Genomic DNA, 19,927 nt, shown 5'->3' on the forward strand with positions numbered 1-19,927 from the left:
CCCGCGCTGGTCCCCAGAGAGGCGGAAAGGGCCGGCCCGTTCCGGAGCAGGGTACGCCGCGGTTAGGGCTGTCTCTGTCTCGCTTCCGGTGACGTCTCCCTTCTCGCCCCGGTGGCACCGGAGCAGCAGCCTCCAGCGCGCCCCAAGGCCCGGCTCTGGCTGGCGGCAGCTGGCTCGTATGCACCCAGCCCAGCTGAGATAGGAGAGCCTCAGTGCAGTAGGAGCACCGACCAAATGCGAGCAGAGCAAGCGACTCGAAATCCACGGATTTGCGGTGAAGATTGGGTTCGGGAGCCAAGACCATTCTGCATGGCCGTCACTGTGGCAAGCATGTAAAGAGAGGGCTAGGAAAAGGGGAGGGGTTTTGTGCTTCCCCCTCCCCCCTTTGGTTTCTTTTTGTGTCGTCCTCCCTGTATATTCTTTGGGGGAAGGTGCAGGATTTCGTAGAGGAAGAAGTTCCACCATGACACAGTGCAAGACACCAAATACTATATACATACATCTATTGCATCAAATTAGTGTATACAGCTGTAAAACTAGTTGCATACAAATTGTCCTTAGTGTGTCGTTTTCGTAGTAGGATGTCCAATAATAAAATCATATCATTACAAGTCTGGTACTCTTATTTTCACATTATACATTTTCTTATAGGCACATATGTATATACAGTGGCTATTTCTATAACCAGCTCTATGTTCCAAAACAGCCCTTAGCCCTTCTGAATTATGAGAGATTCTACAAAGACCTGCTTGTTGCCAAATATGACTTAGTATTTCTTCAGTGGACCTGCAGATGCTGGCTGCCATGTGAAGTTCATGAGATCTCCATGGCTCTTCCAAAAAGTCACAATGATAGCAAGATGATTTCAGCTTTGCTAATGTACTCCAGAAAAAATATAGTAGCAATTCATGTCCATAGGGTCATTACAGGGTCATTTTGGAAAGAAATGTAAACTAGGACTATAGCAGCAGTTTTACTGTCTTTTCTGGACAGGTTGGGGAAAATACACATAAGTTCATAATGAGTAAGAATTTTCCAGTTCAAAAACGTGTTTTACTCTATGGTAAAAGGAGTGAAAATACAAAGCAATCACATGATACTACTTAAACCAGTATTTTCAATAGACACTAATAGTATTCCATTTGTTTCTTTGTTAAGAAGAAAAACTAAATTAGATTCTGCAAATGAACAATGCAGAGCTTTTCTGGTACAGCTCTCAGGTTTTTTTTCCCCACATGTTCATGTAATTTCACAGAATTGAACTGCTGCCAAGTCCTCTGATACCCTTCCAGTTGAAGTCCACTAATACACAGACACATTCAAGCTGACACTGTGAAATTATGTATAAAATATTATTTCTGGTATTTGTCCATCTTCTATTGATGTACCATTGTTGTTACCTGGTGAACTATAAAAGACAAAGCATGTTTTGCTAGCAGTAGGAGATTCATGGATCACTTTCTTCAAACCTTTTGTTCCATAGTGGGAATCGGGACCCTGAAAACCACAAGAGATCAGAAATTTATGCAAGCGAGCATCAAAACCCATAAAAAGTTGAAGTTCTAACACTAATTTAGGTTATTTTAGTAGTATAAAATTGTGTATTAACTTTTATGATATCGGTACAGCAAAGTCTCAGACAACAGAAGCAAATGTCCTGTGCCTAAAGAACAAAACAAAAAGTTACTCTGATAGCAGACTTAAGGCACCTGATTCTACCAAACTAGTAATGACTATTTTCTAGTATCCCTCCCTGTAATACAGGTTGTCTATACTCTCACTTAGTTCCCCACCTCAGAGTCTTTTAATGTGAAACATTTTTTCTATCCCACTCCACTTTGATTTCTGTATAGGGAGTTATTTAAAAAGAACATTAAATTATTTGAGAAAACACTAAATAGATTTGTCCATAACATTGAGGGGACAAGTTATCCTTTCCTATATTTCAACACTATAGCATATAAAAAGTGATTTAAAAAAGTTTATTTTCTTGACACTAGCTAGTGGTTAGAATATTCTTGAGAAAAGAAACCCAACTTCAATCTTGATAGTGCTTTTGCCCACCCAGAACCAGTGACTTCCATCAAGACTCACTCTAACTCTTAGATCAAGACAGAAAGTGGAAAGGCACAAAGGAGCCAGTTACGAATTTTGTGCTTTGGCACATCAGAGAGACAGCAGCTTTACAAATTACTGTGGAGTTAAAGAAGGACCTAGTTTAGCATTAAAAGGAAATTGAAGATCTAGATTTTCCCCATCAGAAGGCAGATAAAAGAACAAGTCTTGCATCAAAATAACAGTTTCTTCTGTACTGTTAGGCATTCTTACTTTCAACGTTGCACAAGCTGTGTAGCAAACTGTTGGCAAAATCTCTATAGGTTCTTTGAACATGACTCTGAATGTGCTGGCTGTTCCATCACAGCTAAATCCAGTATCATTTTGTCCTAGCGTTTGATTCTTCTCATAATCAATTATCTGTGCAAAAACATGGAAACAGCACTTTCAGATTTACAAGCTTGAGAAAGGTTCTTATTGTACATGCATTAGAATGATGACAAGCAAACACTTGCCTACTCCACCCAGTTTAATTGCATTGGTAGTGCAATGTCAGAACTGGAAAACAGGGTGTCATTTCCAGATACCATTAGGGTTTGCCCAGCAGCATGCCGAACAATGGCTTGCATGTTTTACACAGGCTGACCTTCCATCTGTGGACTAGACTCAGCACTGCTCCAACCAGGTTATGGTCTTTGCTTGGCAGAAGAAAAATTGCTCTTAGACCTTCAGCTTCTGACCTTTGGCTGCTACATATAAACCTGTATGTAGATTTACTGATTTCTGTACACCTGCACAGCCCACATGATGGAAGCACATTTGCTGCATGTGGCTAATTTAGAAAACAGGTTTTCACAGATAAGGCAAGCAGTCAATGATATATTCTTAAAAGAAAACAAGAACTCACAAAATTATACAATTTATTTCTAGTCGAGATTCAGCATAAAAATTACACTCAGACTACATATTTCTTTTGCCTTCAATTTTAGCAGTGACTAGGAATCACTAGCTAAGATGTAGTAATAGCCAACGCTTCTCATTTCGGGCAACAATCCCGATCCATGCTGCCTAACACCTCTTGCAGAAGTTGGGTATCAGAACTTCAGGATAACATGAACACTGATTACTGCACTAACAAGAATCCTATCGATATTTTATTATTAAACTGCCATATAATGTTTTTCTATTGCACAAATGAGATGAAGCCTTATTCCAGGCAAAATGTGCTCAAAGTCTTTTTCCCCCAACCACAACTAGTAGAAATATTAACAATTATAATGCTGAAGACCTAGAAAGATGTATTTGCAATATACATTAGCACTATTTGAAGTACTCTGGTACTTCAAACGTAGGTCCAAGAAGGAAGGTACAAACACTGACTGAAAAAACTGTGACAAGAAAGTTTTAGATTCATCAGGACTGGGGATACTTCCAGAATAAAGAGAACCTGTAGAAGATAGATAGCCTTCATCTGAATCATAAAGGTACATTAGCTTTTCCTTTTGGATCAGGAACATATTTTTTTCATGTGAGCCTCTTATCATTCCCACTTACTATGCTTTGGTTTGCCTTGCAAGAACTAAATTTTCAGATGAAACAAATCCAAACGAGCTGAGGGAGCACACCAAATGCTCTCATCTGCTGACAGGAATTAGGCAGAGAGGATTAAACAAGGGTTAATGCAAATTAACAATCCCCAAATGTGTATAATACAGCTGCTAGGTCCTCAGTACCAACCTTTGTTATAAAGAGACAGACATACAGACATAAAATTCCTATCATTAAGTACAGGATAGTCAGAGAACAGTAATCATCAAATAGCCAACAGAAAAAAAACAGACAGACATTTAAATAGGATGCCCAGAAATGAACCAAAGCAGCAGTTCCAGCCCATGCTAGAAGTCTCTGAAATAAGATAGGGACAATTGAATTTCTACCCCTAAATAAAGCCACAGATTCTTTCTTTCATAAGATTTCCCACATCCTTAATAAATACACAACACAGTAAAACTGTGCCACTCACAGAACGCAGATACCTTGTTAGAAAGCCTAGAATGATTTAAAGTCTAATCTTAATAGGAAAGAGAATTCAAATAGACTGAAGCTCCATATTTAAAAGGAAAAAAACGTCGTGCTGGATCAGTATTACTAGAAGACAATCCTGACCACGATACACTAACAGAGACCAAACAGACTACAAAAGCAGGAAATACAATTTTAGTGGCATCTTCAATTAACCACTCAGACCATGAAAGTGTCAGACAAGGACATGAAGCAAGAGTGACATTTTTAGATGCTATCACTGACCATTTCATGAACTTGCTAACCAATTGCTCAGTAGGAAGAAATACAGCCCTTGATTTGGTTCTGAATGATGAGCAAGATCAGAATCAAAATTTCGTAATGGAAACACTATGTAAGTGACCAGAATATATTTGGAGTCAAAGCTCCCAATTGAACAGCAAAAGCAAATCCACCACAGCTGTGTTAAATTTCAAGAAGAGAAAAATGAGGGAGCTTGTTCAAAAGAAGCAATTAAGAAAATCAAACTCTTGTAAGAAGCATGCAGACTACTGAAGGACATCACACACCCAAGTAGAGTACTGGTACACACCGCCTATTAAGTCTTGAGAAGAGGAGCAAAAAAGCTGGCAGGGCTGATCAGCAAAAGTCTATTACTGGAAACAAACCAACAAACAAAAGGCATCCTATAGAAACACAAAGCTGTATCCAGATTAAAACAAATACTGAGAGTAAAATGTAAAAAAAATAAAGGGTGCCCAAAGGTTTGACTCTTCTTTCCTGAAGAAACATTTACCAGGAACTACTAAAGAGAGAAACCAAATTGGCCTTGGGAAACATACCATAAATGATTGAAGGACAGGAGAATACAGCAGAGAGGGAGAAATGTTTTACATAGTTCTTACTTTTCCCTAGTCATCTGCTTATGACGACCACTGCTGGTGACAAAACACAGCTTAAGATTCATGGCCTATCATTTGCTCCTACTCAAATATACATCAAACCTTTTGCAAGTGCTACAAGTGTAGTTTCTGTATTAGCCTATTTAAACAGAATATACTATACCTGTATATTAACTTGATAGTCTGTGGGTCCATGAATAGATCCATATAACCCAAATCCCACTATGGAAATTCTTCTATTAACTGTGAACCTAGTAATAGATAAACCAAGAAAGGAATTTAAACTGAGAGGTGCATTACCTTACTCCCAGTCAACTAGAAAAAAAGACTCCACTGAAGAATAAGGAAGATGAAAAATACTTTTTTTTTTTTTAATAACACTTCCTATTTTTGCAAGGTCGCAAGACTAAGAAAATTGCTTTGTAAGGAAGGTATCAGCTTTATAGGTTACAGCTTTGTTAATTCCCAAGATATTCAGTGTCACTAAACAAAAAAATAACCAGGTTATTTTGAGTATCTCCAAAATAAAAACACATCAAGACTAGGTATTGTAAAAAGAAGTATGCAGCTAACACCCAGTCCAATGCACCAAATCCTTTTCAACTTTTTCTTGGGTACTTTGTAATTTTATGCACATAACAATGTACGTAATTGTAAAATAAAAAGATAAAACATGTCCAAACAGAACCAGCATGTTTGTTGCTGTATCTTGTGCAAAAAAAAAAAAAGAAAAAAAAGAAAAAAAAAAAAGAGTAACACATTCCCTTTCTTCCCATACTTCCATTTCTCCTCTTAACAGTTTCAAAAGCCATACCTAATCCGATCACTTGTTCCACTGTAGCCCCAACGACTCTCCACTTGCTGGAACCTGTTAATGCTGCATTCTTTTCCTCTAAGACAACATCTTGGTCGATCAATATAATCTACTTTAGGTTTAGGATTGACAGTAAAATGCAAAAAGAGATTTACTACTTCCCGATCTGACAAGATTCCAGATTGAGCAGGGCCTGTGAAAAGAAAACTTCAAGATGATTCAAAGAACTACTCCAACTATTATATTGAATTCACATATTTGCAAACTGAAAATGACAAAAACACTTTCTGATGACCAGAGCATATTTTTGAGGATATTTTGCTTTCATGTGTGCATCACAACTTTCATTAGTATGATAAGAATAGAGCGTTACGCCTCTAACCACTCACAGGTGAACAGTGCAGAGATAGTCTAACAATAAGACAAAGAACCCCAAAACTCACCTGCTGCAAATTCTTCAATAGTCATTAATGGAAAACGGATTAAGGAAAGAGCCCTTCCAAGGACTTTTTGTTTGTTTCCAAACGTCACAGGCAGTTGCTGTCTTTGACACTCTGCTTCTGCCCAGCGAACAACAGCTCCAAAGAGTCTACTTTCACGAATACTAAGGGTATCCCTTTCTAGAACTGCACATAACGTGTCTAAAGAAAAAAGTTAACATATTTAGGTGTTTTCATCCAAACCAGTAACAGTGCTACAAATTAAGTAAGCTTAATTTGTTAAGTATGTAAACACTAAGAATATTCATATTAAGACATCAAAGATAAAATAACTTGTTTATAAAGGACTCTCTCAATGATGTATAGACTCCAAACTAAAAAAAATCACTTCCCTGCTATGAAGACACCATATAAACTTTCTTCTTCATTCCCAAGAGTGTGACTATATATAATCTATGTAGTGCCAATCAGTATCCTAAAGAATTTCCACAGCTAGCACAAGATCGTAACTGGAAGTGAACATGCAGTGAATGCACACTGCTAAAAAGCCAAGTTATTAATGATGACATTGTCACATTCTCATCCTAGTAACCACCTGCCTATTGGGATGAACTACAGACACAAGCATCAGTGGTGCACACAAAACTGGCTTAAGGATAGATAAAAGTGATCTAAAACATTGACTTATTTGCCATCCACAAAGCTTGAAGGTGGAACATGGGATGTGAGGCAAGGTACTCACATATTTTACAAAAGCAAGTTTTCCTGCATTTCTTACTCATTCTGACCTCTTGTCAATAAGAGGTATGAAAAAATTTGCAGTGTCTCGCAGAATATAAGCCTGAAAAAATATGTTTACAAGGGCATGTAGCAATAAGACAAGGGGCAATGATTTTAAATTAGAGCACAGTAGATTTAAGTTGGACAGTAACAGGGAGTGCTTTACAGTGAGGGTAGTGATATACTGGAACAGGTTGCCCAGAGAGGCTGTAGAGACCCCATCCTGGAGACATTCAAGGACAAATTTGATGGAGCCCTGAGCAACCTGATCTAGTTAAAGATATCCCTGCTCACTGCAGGGAGGGGTGGACAAGATGACCTTTGAGGGTCCCTTCTGACCTGATGCATTCTATGATTCATATTCTGAATTTTATGTCCTCTTTGGGAATTTCTACATGACCTAAAGCTGAGCAAGGAATGCTTGAGATCACAGAAAATAGCACATTGGAAAGTCTAAACAGATTGGAACTTAGCAAGAGTAAAGTCTGGGTACAAATCCCACTGAACAGAAGTTAACAATAACTTTACAATTTCTTTAAACAGCTGGAATACCTTCCTTCAGTCTGAATTTTTCAGACAGTCTAACTGAATTGCAGTAAAATCTTAGACATAATAACAATGAAATTAAGTAAGCAGGTTTACAACTGCTAGCTTTTCATAAGAGACGAAACACAGAAACCGGCAGCTTGGATTTTTGTTTTTTTAAACAGATTTCAAAATGTGTACCTGATCTATGCAACTCTTGAGTATGTGGCAACAAAATACGATTCCTGTTACATGCAAAAAGGTGGTGTGGATCCCTCAGAGACAAGGCACAGCACTCAGCAAAATCTTTGGCTTTAAAATAAGAGTAGTGTTATCATGGAGGGAGCCCCAGTATGCTGACACTAATTAAATGGGGACCCAACACAGTGGAACACTGCTCCGGAGTAGAGCTCAAAGAAAAGCACCATAGAGGTGGATAAAAAAAACTTGCGCTGATTGTTGCAACAAAGTCTTCTCCTTTCATACAATCCCTTCAGAAGTTTAATGCTTAGGACACACAAAGTAACTTACCTATATCAATATCAGTAAAGCCTTCTGCACTTATGGCATCCACAGTGCTTTTGTCTATTGTGTCAAGACAAAGACTAGCAAGCTGAGGTTCATCAAACAAACGAGCCTAAAAAGGTAAAGAAACATGTCTTAGGCATGAATTGACAAATCACTAATCTTAAAGCATTTTTCACTCTAGTATAGACCTAAATTTAAAAAAAGGAGGTTTGTCTAAGTACTCTTTATGTTTACATCTGAAAGAGCACTTAAAATTCCCAAAGGAGTACATAATAAGGAGAATTGACAAAATCCAAGTTTTCCTTTGTGCTTGTTTGTAGTTTTTGGCAATATAACTGAAAATAAGTACGTATCAAATCCACTACAGTGAACTGAAGCACAGTATTAAAAAACAACTAAAGGATTCATACAGATACACTGTAGAATAAACTGCCTCCAGTTTATTGCATATTAAAAAAAAAAAACAAACAAAATAAAGCAGCCTTTCCTCCACATTCATAAGAAGCTGTCTGTAAAAATGCTGACAGGGCAAGACATTTTCATACATAAATTAGACTGTGTGATAGCAGACCCACTGTGAAGTAATACTCAGCCATTTCACTCCAAATACTGATCTTTCTAGTAAATCAAAACTAAGCTTAAGTTTACCTACTTGAGTAAGCAGCATAAAGGCATTATCTGCTCGGAGGTGCTTCGTTAGAAAGTCCACACAATGTGCTTCCAGGGCTGGGACTGCGTACTTTTTAGCAGTGTATAAAGTAGTCATGACTGTTTCTGGACCGATTTGTACTTCATCTGAATAAAGAAACCTAGAAATCAATACACAAATACAGATCATAAAAAGGTATCCTGATGGGGGCAGTCACGAACAACGTAACAGCCTCTTTGCATTTAGAGAACAGGTCAAAGATTTGCACTGTAAACATGAAACAGTTGACCATGTAGCATTTTTTACAAATTAATAAGCTAGTTAAAGGGTTGAAGAAACAATATTATATCAACCTAGTGGCATACATTTGTTTTAAATATGTATTACTCCCTATTAGTGATCTGGCTGTAGTAGCTATACATAGCTACTGAACTGTAAACAACAGCTGAGATGCAGAATTACTTAACATACGAACACATGCTCTTTTGATTCACCAGGAAGAGCTGCATGTCCAAATGTCAATACATAACCCTCTATGGCTACGTTACTGAACTCCACTTACTGACAGCACACTAGCTTCCCTGCCATGAGTACTTTGATAATTTGTCGAGGTTACCATTCTGTAGTGTTCAAATGACAAGAAAGGGACCAATATTCTAGCAGATGACCTTGACTCTTCTATTCCTGACACAGCAGAACACTGTCTTTCCTCCACTGTTTGAGCCTAGATGGTTGGCTGAGATTTTAAGCATAAGCTGTAAACTCAAAACCAGAAGCCTCCACCAAAATCAGGGAAAAAATTCTGTTTCTTACACAGATGTTATTTGAGATCATACAAGCTAAGATGCATTTTATGATTATGTATGGAACAATAACTTTTTAAAAGTAAGCTTTCTTACAGGTGACACTGAAAATAATCTTAGCAATATTTCATCAGTTTTTCAGATACTAACCAAGAATATAGTCTTGTGATTTGCAAACATGCAGCGCTACCCAACACACAGGTGATTAAACATTATAAACCAGGACACATCAGGAAATGCAGAAATACCACAATGAAAACCATGCTTTTCATTCGTGTTTCTTAATATTCTTTGTTTAGAACCTCCTGGTAATGAATGGCAAGCAACACAGAGATGGAAGTTGCATTTACAAGGATTTTTACACGTAGCATTAAGCAGATTGTATTTAACAGGAGAAACTTGAGAAAGTAATGGACTCAAACCTGATTGTAATATGAGGAGATATAAGTACTAGAAACCTAGAATTAAAGTTTCAGCTGAAGTTCTTCATTGTTTATAGTTCTTACATTGCAAGAATGTAGAAGGAAAAATTCTCTCAGTAACCACTAACACAACTAAATATGGCCTTCAACATTAAATTTGCTGCCACTTACCGATAGGTACCTATTTACCTGTTACAATACTCCAATCTAGCACTTAGGAAATGTGAATGATGTTCTGGATTAATACTTCAAACTGGACTTTCATCAAACAGCTTTTAGAATGAATGAGTTTAATGAAATGTTAGCTTTTTTCCCAGTAGAAGTTTCATACCATTCATTCCAAATGGATTCATGAAAGCTACAGACTGTTACTTGATGAAAATGATGGGCTGACTTGCCAGTCACAATGACTGACAAATCTACTTTAAAGAAACTAAGATCTCATAGGTATAGTGTTGCATACAAAATTGATAAGTAGTTCATTAAAGCACTACAACAGTAGTAGAAAGTCCATGGGACCTGATGGGATACACCACAGGTACTGAGAAAACTGGCAGATGAGGTTGCTAAACCCCTCTCTATTATATTCCAAAAGTCATGGCAGTCTGGTGAAACCCCCACGGACTGGAAAAGGGGAAACATAACCCTCATTTTCAAAAAGGGAAGAAGGAAGAACCAGAGAACTACAGGCCAGTCAGTCTCACCTCTCTGCCTGGTAAGATCAGGGAGCAGATCCTCCTGGAGGCACTACTGAGACAGAATAATAGTGAAGAGGTGATTGGGTACAGTCAGCATGGCTTCACCAAGGGCAAATCATGCCTGACAAACCTGGTGACCTTCTATGAAAGGGTCACAACATTAATTGATGAGGGGCAAGCAATAGATATCATTTACCTGGACCTGAGCAAAGCCTTTGACACTGTCCTGCATGATATCCTGGTCTCCAAACTGGTGAAACATGGGTTTGATGGGTGGACCACTAGATGGATAAAGAACTGGCTTGATGGCCACACCCAAAAAGTGGCTGTCAATGGCTCCATGTCCCAGTGGAGGCCAGTGACAAGCAGAGTCCCTCAGGGATCAGTCCTAGGACCAGTCTTGTTCAACATCTTTGTCGGTGACATGAACAGTGGCATTGAGTGCACCCTCAGCAAGTTTGCTCATGACACCAAGCTGTGTGGTGCAGCAGACACACTGGAGGGAAGGGATGGCATCCAGAGAGACCTTGACAGGCTGGAGAGGTGGACACAAGCCAGCCTCATGAGGTTCAACAAGACCAAGTGCAAGGTCCTGCATCTGGGTTGAGGCAATCCCAAGCAGAAATATAGGCTGGGCAGTGACTGGCTGGAGAACAGCCCTGAGGAGAGGGACTTGGGGGTGCTGGTGGACAAGCAGCTCAACATGAGCTGTCAGTGTGCACTTGCAGCCCAGAAAGCCAATCAAATCCTGGGCTGCATGAGAAGTGTGGCCAGCAGGTCGAGGGAGGTGATTCTTCCCCTCTACTCCACTGTGGTGAGACCACACCTGGAGTACTGCATCGAGGTCTGGAGCATCTATTACAAGAGGGACATGCTGGAACGTGTCCAGAGAAGGGCCACAAGAATGATCAGAGGGCTGAAGCACCTCTCCTATGAGGAGAGACTATGAGAGTTGGGGCTGTTCAGCCTGAAGAGGAGAAGGCTCCAAGGTGATCTTATTGTGGCCTTCCAGTATCTGAAGGGGGCCTACAAGAAAGCTGGGGAGAGACTTTTTAGGATATCAGGTAGTGATAGGACTAGGGGGAATGGAACAAAGCTGGAAATGGGGAGATTGAGGGTGGATGTAAGGAAGAAGTTCTTCACCATAAGAGTGGTGAGAGCCTGGAATGGGTTGTCCAGGGAGGTGGTTGAGGCCCCATCCCTGGAGGTGTTTAAGGCCAGGCTGGATGAGGCTCTGGCCAGCCTGATCTAGTGTTAGGTGTCCCTGCCCATGGCAGGGGGCTTGGAACTAGATGATCCTTGTGGTCCCTTCCAACCCTGACTGATTCTATAACAGTACATTTCTATTTTTTTTTAATCTTAAAGCAAAATATCTATTTCAAATGTTCTAATCTGCCTTTCAGAACTTTATAGAGCTTGGAGTACAAGGCATGTTAACAGCTGAAAATTAACAGGCTGGAGCTATTTTTTTGTCACCCCACGAAGGACACATTTGAAGCTCTGTACTCCAATCCCTATCCTGCTGTCTGGCTAGGTACATTAAGAAACAACTGAAAGCGTGTCTATGACAAACTATCCAGACTTATGTGATTCAAGTTCTGACAGCTAAAATGGGCACAGCTTCTCAGGCAGCAACTAAAACATCACTGTATTATCAACACTATAAATCCAGAGCACAGCCCCATACCAGCTCCTATGAAGAACTTAACTCTATCCCAGCAGAACCCAGCATATTCTCCACTTCTTACTGCATACTAATTTACATCATGTTGAAGTCCCACACTGTCACAACACACCCTCCTCACTAACCATCCCTTCCCCTGTAAAGTATCTGTAAAATGTACATAAATATCCATAAAAACATTGAGTTCATCTGGTCTACAACTTTGGGCTCCATCCATTATGGTATTCACTCAGAACAGGAGAGCTGGCATGTTGCATGAAGTTACTGGGCACTATTGACCTTGTTATCTGTTTCTACACGCCAGTCACCCAGAGCGTAACAACTCATAGTGGCAGAACACAATATATAGTTGAAGACTTTGAGAAAAATCATGACAAGAGGCATCCAAATGAAGCAAGAAAGTCACACTGTCAATTTTGTAGCTTTACTATTTCAAGTTTTTGACAACGCCAATACTTCTTTTCAATGTTCAAAGTCAAACAGTAGTCTTTTGCAAGTATTAAAAAGTATGAATTTTCAAAGTTAAAGGGTAGCTGTAAAAGCCATGAGGTAATGAAGTGCATGGCTCTGGGATGCTGTATAGTCCTATTTCCCTTAAGTAGAAGATGACCATGATACATTCATCTACTCATAAAAGAGGAACTCTAGGTGTGTCTTCCAAAAACCCCTCTGCTCATGTGCCAAAAGCTGACTCCGTGTTAACTCTCCCATTTGTGACACACCTGAACCAGCACACCTTTAAGCCACTGTTCCTCCTCCACTTAACTCTGAGGGGCTCAAGATCACTTACCCTTCCCCCTTGTCTTCTTCCCTTATCTAGTCCCTGCTGAGACTTACAGAAACAACCTGCTCTGTAGATATTGACTAACAAGGTGGGTACACGTTACACAGCCGAAAAACACTTGTAGTGACCAGGAAAAAAAGCAACCTATTTTTCCATTTTACACAAGCCTCTCACACATTTCATGCCACTTTTCTTTACTCTCAGGTGAGCTCTTTTTCCCTAGCCTTAGCATCTTCCCAACAGCTAAGATGGTTTCAGCATTATAAAAGCAGAGAGGAATCCCTCCACTTAGTCATGATTACCCCTTTATTTACTGCTTGCCAAAGTCCTCTGCAAAGACATTTGGAAGACAGACTGCTAAATTCGTGTCATGTCTTTACTTTCCTTTATACTATGATCAAAGGACAAATTAAATTACTGTAAATGTGCATGAAATTAAAAAAAATCTTATTAAAAACAACAAAGTAAAACTCTAAAAGAGACTGTTACTGAGACAGCTTCATTTTTTTTTAATCAGTACTAGCCAATTTGTATAGTTAGAAAAAAACAAAAAAAACAACCAAACAAACAGAAACTCTTTACCTGGGAAGTAGATTCAAACTTTGGGACTTTGATATTATTTCTGCTCTTAAGGATTTATCTGTCAAACTACTGAAGTCACCTGCTTTTAAAAGCAGACTCCTCTGACTCATGTTTGAAAATTCTTCTGGCAAGAGAAATACTGGATGATAAGCAAAAATACACACCACAGACATTTCTATGCCTTTGAGCACAATTTTTTCCAAGAAAGTTCTCTCCTCTTCCCTAGTTAATTTTAAAAAGCCTTCCCTTTTCCCATCTTTATAGTTGAGATTTTAGCCTATAGACAAGAAGGCCTACCCCATTTTCTCTGAGTGTAAAAAGAAACCCTAAAATGTTTTACTACAATTACAGTGATACCATCAGTTACAGGTTCAGTTCATTATTTTTAAACACTCAACTCTACAGATTTATTATTTTTAAGTTCCCTGTCAGAAGAAGGTAGCAGCTGTAGCCACCAACCAAACAAACACAAAACAAATATCATATTAACTCGGTGTCTATCAAGTATTTAAATTGTTCAGGTTAATTACATTTTTTTTCCCCTATAAACAATTCTTGAACTACCATTTATTTTGTGACAAAGCACTAACACTGATCAAAATTTACATCACAGAACACAGAAATTACAGTCTCACTGGACAGATAGAGATCAAACAAATTTAAGAGAATGGGAAATTTTTTCATTAAAAAAATCTTTTCTTTTGGCCTTAAATTATAAGTAGCATTTGTCAGCAGACCTTTATAAAACACATCAACTAAACAAAGGACCTCACAAACAACATGAGTAAATAAAAAAAGGAACAAGCTGTGTAACACTAATTAGCAAACTATCCCTAGAAGTCTCTGAAGCCCTTTCATTTTCATTTCACATTCATTTGCTATGCATATTCAAAGACCTCAACTTAAATTCTAGTCAAAGACTTGAAACTGGTCTTTGAAAATATTAAAAGAAGGCAACCCATAAAAGGCAACCATCATTATCTTACCTCTTCTGGACAACAATAGGGAAAAAAAAAGGCCATCTTTTAGTTAATATACTTTAAAACCAGTGTATACAAGCATTGAAGAAGTCCAATACTGGTCTGTATTCATTAAGTTCTCCTTAGATATCTTTTTAACAACATGTTGCAACATGTATTTATTTAAATATAAGATACATACATATATATGTAAAACTAACGTGGAAGAAAGTCCTAAAAAGCTGCCACGTATTTCATAGCAAAGGAGACACTGAACCTGAGAAGTTTTAACAGTTCATCGGTCTGGTGCTAGTTAGACACCAAACAGGTATAATCAGTTTAGTTATGTAAGTCCCCTGGCCATTAAGCACTAGCAGTTCTACCAACACAAGATGTCTTTTGTTTGCTTCTAATAGCATCTCTTCATTCACTTCTACAGTTTTCAAATACCATCCTTCTTACCTTTACTTAGAACTCTTCTATTTCCATGATTTTTTCCTAGACAAGCTTCTTTCCTCACACTTTTCAATCTCCAGAGATTTCTCCACATATACACAAACACATATATGTGCACAGTCATTTACTTTTAACCTTTGAAACTATTTTGATTGAACGACACTCCCTACTATCTCCCACTCTGCTGCACAAATTCTTCACCTTGCCAATCTCTCCTTGCTAATAATACACAAAAATAAATACACTTCATTTGCTAACAGCAATAGAGATACTGCTGCTGGTGGTGGTCTGTTGTTTGAGGTTTTTTTCAAATCAGTTGCTGCAACTTCTGTGTCCATGATTACTAAAAGGACTAGGTGACTCTTCGCACAGCTCTTACCTCTAACATGAAAATTGCAAAGACTTTGTAGCTTTTACCCCTACAGAAAGCTTCAAGACACTACATATTTCTTTCCAGGCAATAATATTACTTTTTATTTCCCCAAATATAGATTATAGAAATATTTTTAATATATTTTATAGAGATTTTTGCTTAGCAGAAGAGTTTCAAAGTAGTTTAGTCATCTTACCACACCACAGCTTGATACACCAAGAAACCATCAATTATTATTTCTATGAACACCACTGATTTTATTTACCCCTACAGTGAGCAGTGGCAGATAAATACTTCAATTTTGTGAGCATGAGGAGCAGCAGATCCTAATCTGCAAATGAAAAATCACTAACCCATTTTACATACTTCTTGACATCACTGTACTCATGGTGTCACTTGGGTGGTTTGCATGTAAAAATCAGTTAGCTACTGCCTTCTGCTGCATGTTCCTTGTCCTCCTAAAAGTATCTGAAGTTAAGTGTAATTACAATGAGTATTACTCTGGTAAAAGGATACAACAATTTAGTACCACCGCTGAAAAAGCAAAGTGAATGACATATAAAATTTCAAAGTATCAAATTAAATCAAAACCTTGGTAGAACAGCCTCTGTCCCTTCTTCAGGACGTGGATGGACAGTTGCAACAACTAATTTCTATAATCTTACTTTTTAAAAAAGGAATAAAAAAGCCAAACCTGACACCCACCACTTTCAAAGTACTTTTCTGATTAGACAACTGGCTGCCCTAAAATTGGGACACTTCAGAGAAGGATGCCGAGGAAAGAGCAGGATGGGATCCAAACGTGTTCGCGAGGCCGTCTGACCTTGTGTGCCAGCCCACGAGGAGGTTATGCGCTTTCTCCCCATCTCCCTCCACGGACACACACACAGCGGCCCAGGGAAAGGATGGACTGTCTGGGGACAGGACAGGCGGGGCCGCAGAGCGAGAAAATGACACCAGCGACAGAGCGGAGGTCTCGGCCCGGCCAGGCCTTCCCCAGCGGGCAGGCGATGCCGGCGGGAGGAGACCCGTTCCCCCGCCCCGTGCCCACAGTTCAAGACCTCCCACTGGGCCCACCACCTCCCGCACCGCCGCGGCCTGACCTCAGGAGTGCCAGGAAGGCGGCGGGCTCCACGTCGGGCAGCTCGATCTCGGCCGAGGTGGTTGCCATGCCGCCGTTAAACATCGCGTCGAAGACGGCACTGCCAGCCGCGAGGACGAAACGATGAGCGGGGATGCGCTGCTGGCCGGGACCAGGGGCCGCCCCGCCGCGGGGGCTGCCTTTGCCGACCACGAAGTGCACGTCACTGAGGAGCTCGTTAGAGAAGAGAAAAGCGAAACGCTCCCGCAGCGAGCCTTTGGTGGCCTGCCAGTTGTACAACGGCTCCCGCTGCAGCACCGCGCCGGCCTCCAAGGCGGCGGGAGAAATGGTAGCAGCGGCGCTGGCGGCAGGTGCCTCCGCGGGCGGACCCGAGCTGCCGCCGGCAGCCGCCATCGCCGCCCTAACGGGCCGGGCCGAGCCGGGCCGGGCAGCTCCGTCAGCCCGCTGCAAGCGAAACCTCACCGCGCGCCCTGACGTCAGCCGCTCCCCGCCCCGCGCATGCGCAGCTGTCTCGCGCAGGCTCGTGAGGCGCGGTGCAGGGTTGCGGCGCTTCTGCAGCTCGCGGCTGCTGTGCCGGGGTGAGCGAGGCCGGCGGGCGGCTCGCGGGGGTTGGAGTGTGCTGTTGGGAGCACGGTGTTCAGGCGTCGGTCCGGCCCTCCGGGTCGAGCCGTGCTGCCTGTGTCACTTGTCAGCTTCATAAAAGCGTCTGATAACCTCCTGTGCAGTGGGAATGCGCTGCAAGAGCCGCGAAGAGTGAAAAAGCAGGGCCTGCAAAGCACAGAGCACTGCGACGAAACTTGTGTGGCTATATGTAGGAGTCTTGAATCTATTTCACGTTTTATGCACGTGAAATGCAAATTCACTTTTATAATAACTTATGATAAAGTCAAAACCAGGGATCACTGATTTTGATGATTATTGGCACATCTACCTTACAGCTCTTACAGAAACAAAATCCATTTACAAAGTGAGTTGACATTCCGTGTTTCCTTCAAACCCAGGAGGCGAGAAAGCAGAATCGGTAATACTGTAGCAGAGGGACAGTGGGATTTTGTGCCTAACACAGTAGCCATCAAATCTAACTTCCTTGGCCCAGAAAGCAGGATGGTGAAATAATCTGGCAAGTTCTGGCAAGGGTTAGGGTCATGTGTTAGGGTTGGGTTAAGGTTTGGGCTATGGTTCAGGTTGTGGGTTAGGGTTAGGTGTTGGGGTTCACAGAATCACAGAACATTAGGGGTTGGAAGAGACCTCGAAAGATCATCTAGTCCAACACCCTTGCCAGAGCAGGATCACCTACAGTAGGTCACACACAAACGTGTCCAAGAGGGCTTTGAATTAGTGTTAGAGTCAGCAGGTAGGGTCAGGTTTATGTTTGGTTAGGTTTGGGTTTAGAGTTGGACTTAGGTATTGCAGGTTAGGTTAGGGGTTAAGAGGGCTTAGGGTTAGTGATTAGGGGTATAATGTTAAGGTTAGGGTTAGGGATAGGGTCAGGGTTGACATTTGCATATTCAGTGTTGTCAAACCACATACTCTGCGTTGAAAAAAATTAGGTGGATCGTTTTGCCATCTGCTGGACTTTTGCTGTAAATACAGCCGCAATTTAAATCATGGAGCTGAAAGCTATTTGTTGCAGCTCCTGACTTGTCAGCATTTATGGAAGCATGTGGCTAAAAAAGGAACAGAATATGTCACCACCCTGCTTTTAGGTTTATAATTAGGACAAAACTGAGACCAAGCAAGTGTAGTCTGTTTTGCAGAACATGTTTTAGAGAACCTTGAGCAAGATGGAAGCAATTTCAGCTGAGTGAAAGGGCACAAGAAGACACAGTATACCAACCAGAAAGCAGCAAGTAACTTTGCACACAGGCTATAGCTAAAAATAAAATCGTACTGCTGACTTTGAAGAATAAAGGTATCATCTTTGCCCAAAGTGAGCAAAGAAGGGAAAGTGGGAGAAGACCAGATTCCCACCAATAGCTTAGAGATGAAGGTGGGGAAAATAATGAGGGAAAGAGTGGCACCATGGACACAAATAAATTGTTTTCTGGCAGTATGTTTTTTTCAGTAATGGGATGAGCTGGGTATCAGAGTTTCTGATGTTGCTGACTTTCTGCTTTTACCTTTCTGTGTTTTCTCACAGGTTATGCTGTCAGCAGACAGAAATGTGTAAAAACTGGTCGTACTGTCAGGAACACAGTAGAGGAGGTTAACAAGAGTGGAAGAAGATTAAGGAAAAAAGAGGGAAGGTGTGCCAAAGAACTAATAGGAAGGCAGCTGGGGCAGACAGTGAAGATAGCTTCAGGGATGAGAAATCAAGCATAAATAGGCAAAGCTGTGAAAGAGAAAAAAATGGTATAGACTTACAAGAAGGGCCATGAAAGAAAGCTGAGAGAGAAAATAAGGGGAAAGAAATAAAAACAGGAAAGAAGACAAAGGAAGGGAGACAAAGAAGAAATCAACCTTGATGCCTATCAGATCATCTAAAAGCCAGATGCACTAATGTAACAGTTTTGGAAGTGAGAGCTGAAAACATACTGAGTAAAAGGTTTCCTTTTGAAATCGAGCTCTTCTGCGTGTAAGCAATCACAGAATCACAGAATTAACCAGGTTGAAAAAGACCTCAGAGATCATCAAGTTCAACCTATCACCTAACACCACCTGAGAACTAAACCATGGCTCCAATCTTTTTCTGAAAACTTCCAGGGATGGTGACTCCACCACCTCCCTGGACAGCCCATTTCACTGGCCAATTACTCTTTCTGTGAAGAACTTTCTCCTCACCTAGAGCCTAAACTTCCCCTGGCACAGCTTGAGACTGTGTCCTCTTGTTCTGTCACTGGTTGCCTGGAAGAAAAGACCAACCCCCACCGGTCTACAGCCTCCTTTCAGGTAGTTGTAGACAGCAATGAGGTCACCCCTGAGTCCCCTCTTCTCCAGGGTAAACAGTCCCAGCTCCCTCAACCTTTCCTCATAGGGCTTGTGCTCAAGACCTCTCACCAGCCTTGTTGCCCTTCTCTGGACACGTTCAAGTATCTCAATATCCTTCTTAAACTGGGGAGCCCGGAACTGGGCACAGTACTCAAGGTGTGGTCTAACCAGAGCTTAGTACAGGGCAGAATGACTTCCCTAGTCCTGCTGGCCACACTATTTCTGATACAGGCCAGGATGCCATTGGCCTTCTTGGCTACCTGGGCACTGCTGGCTCATATTCAGCTGGCTGTCAACCAGTACCCCCAGGTCCCTTTCAGCCTGGCTGCTCTCCAGACACTCTGACCCCAGCCTGTAGTGCTACATGGGGTGGTTGTGGCCAAAGTGCAGAACCCAGCACATGGACTTGTTAAATGCCATC

The 19,927-nt window shown here is 40.9% G+C and overlaps 1 protein-coding gene across 1 annotated transcript; it reads right to left on the reverse strand.

Annotated features, from left to right (window-relative positions):
- Positions 1-510: 510 nt before the first annotated feature.
- BTBD1 (BTB domain containing 1) lies at positions 511-16,971 on the reverse strand. Its single transcript, XM_054388236.1, has 8 exons — positions 16,580-16,971; positions 8,719-8,875; positions 8,070-8,175; positions 6,237-6,434; positions 5,794-5,986; positions 5,143-5,230; positions 2,329-2,475; positions 511-1,497 (listed from the first exon to the last, which is right to left on the reverse strand). Exons 1-8 carry the CDS (start codon positions 16,969-16,971, stop codon positions 1,339-1,341), a joined length of 1,440 nt encoding a protein of 479 aa, XP_054244211.1. The 3' UTR covers positions 511-1,338.
- Positions 16,972-19,927: the final 2,956 nt, after the last annotated feature.

Source organism: Indicator indicator, chromosome 16, assembly GCF_027791375.1.
Source record: "Indicator indicator isolate 239-I01 chromosome 16, UM_Iind_1.1, whole genome shotgun sequence".
NCBI lineage: Eukaryota > Metazoa > Chordata > Aves > Piciformes > Indicatoridae > Indicator > Indicator indicator.

Excerpts from the sequence above, each read along its gene's own strand:
- BTBD1 (XM_054388236.1), bottom strand. The coding sequence starts at position 16,971 with ATGGCGGCTGCCGGCGGCAGCTCGGGTCCGCCCGCGGAGGCACCTGCC. Across the intron at positions 8,176-8,718 it reads CCTTTATGCTGCTTACTCAA|GCTCGTTTGTTTGATGAACC; the intron begins GTAGGTAAACTT and ends TTACCTTTTTAG. Across the intron at positions 1,498-2,328 it reads CAGCTTGTGCAACGTTGAAA|GGTCCCGATTCCCACTATGG; the intron begins GTAAGAATGCCT and ends TGTGGTTTTCAG.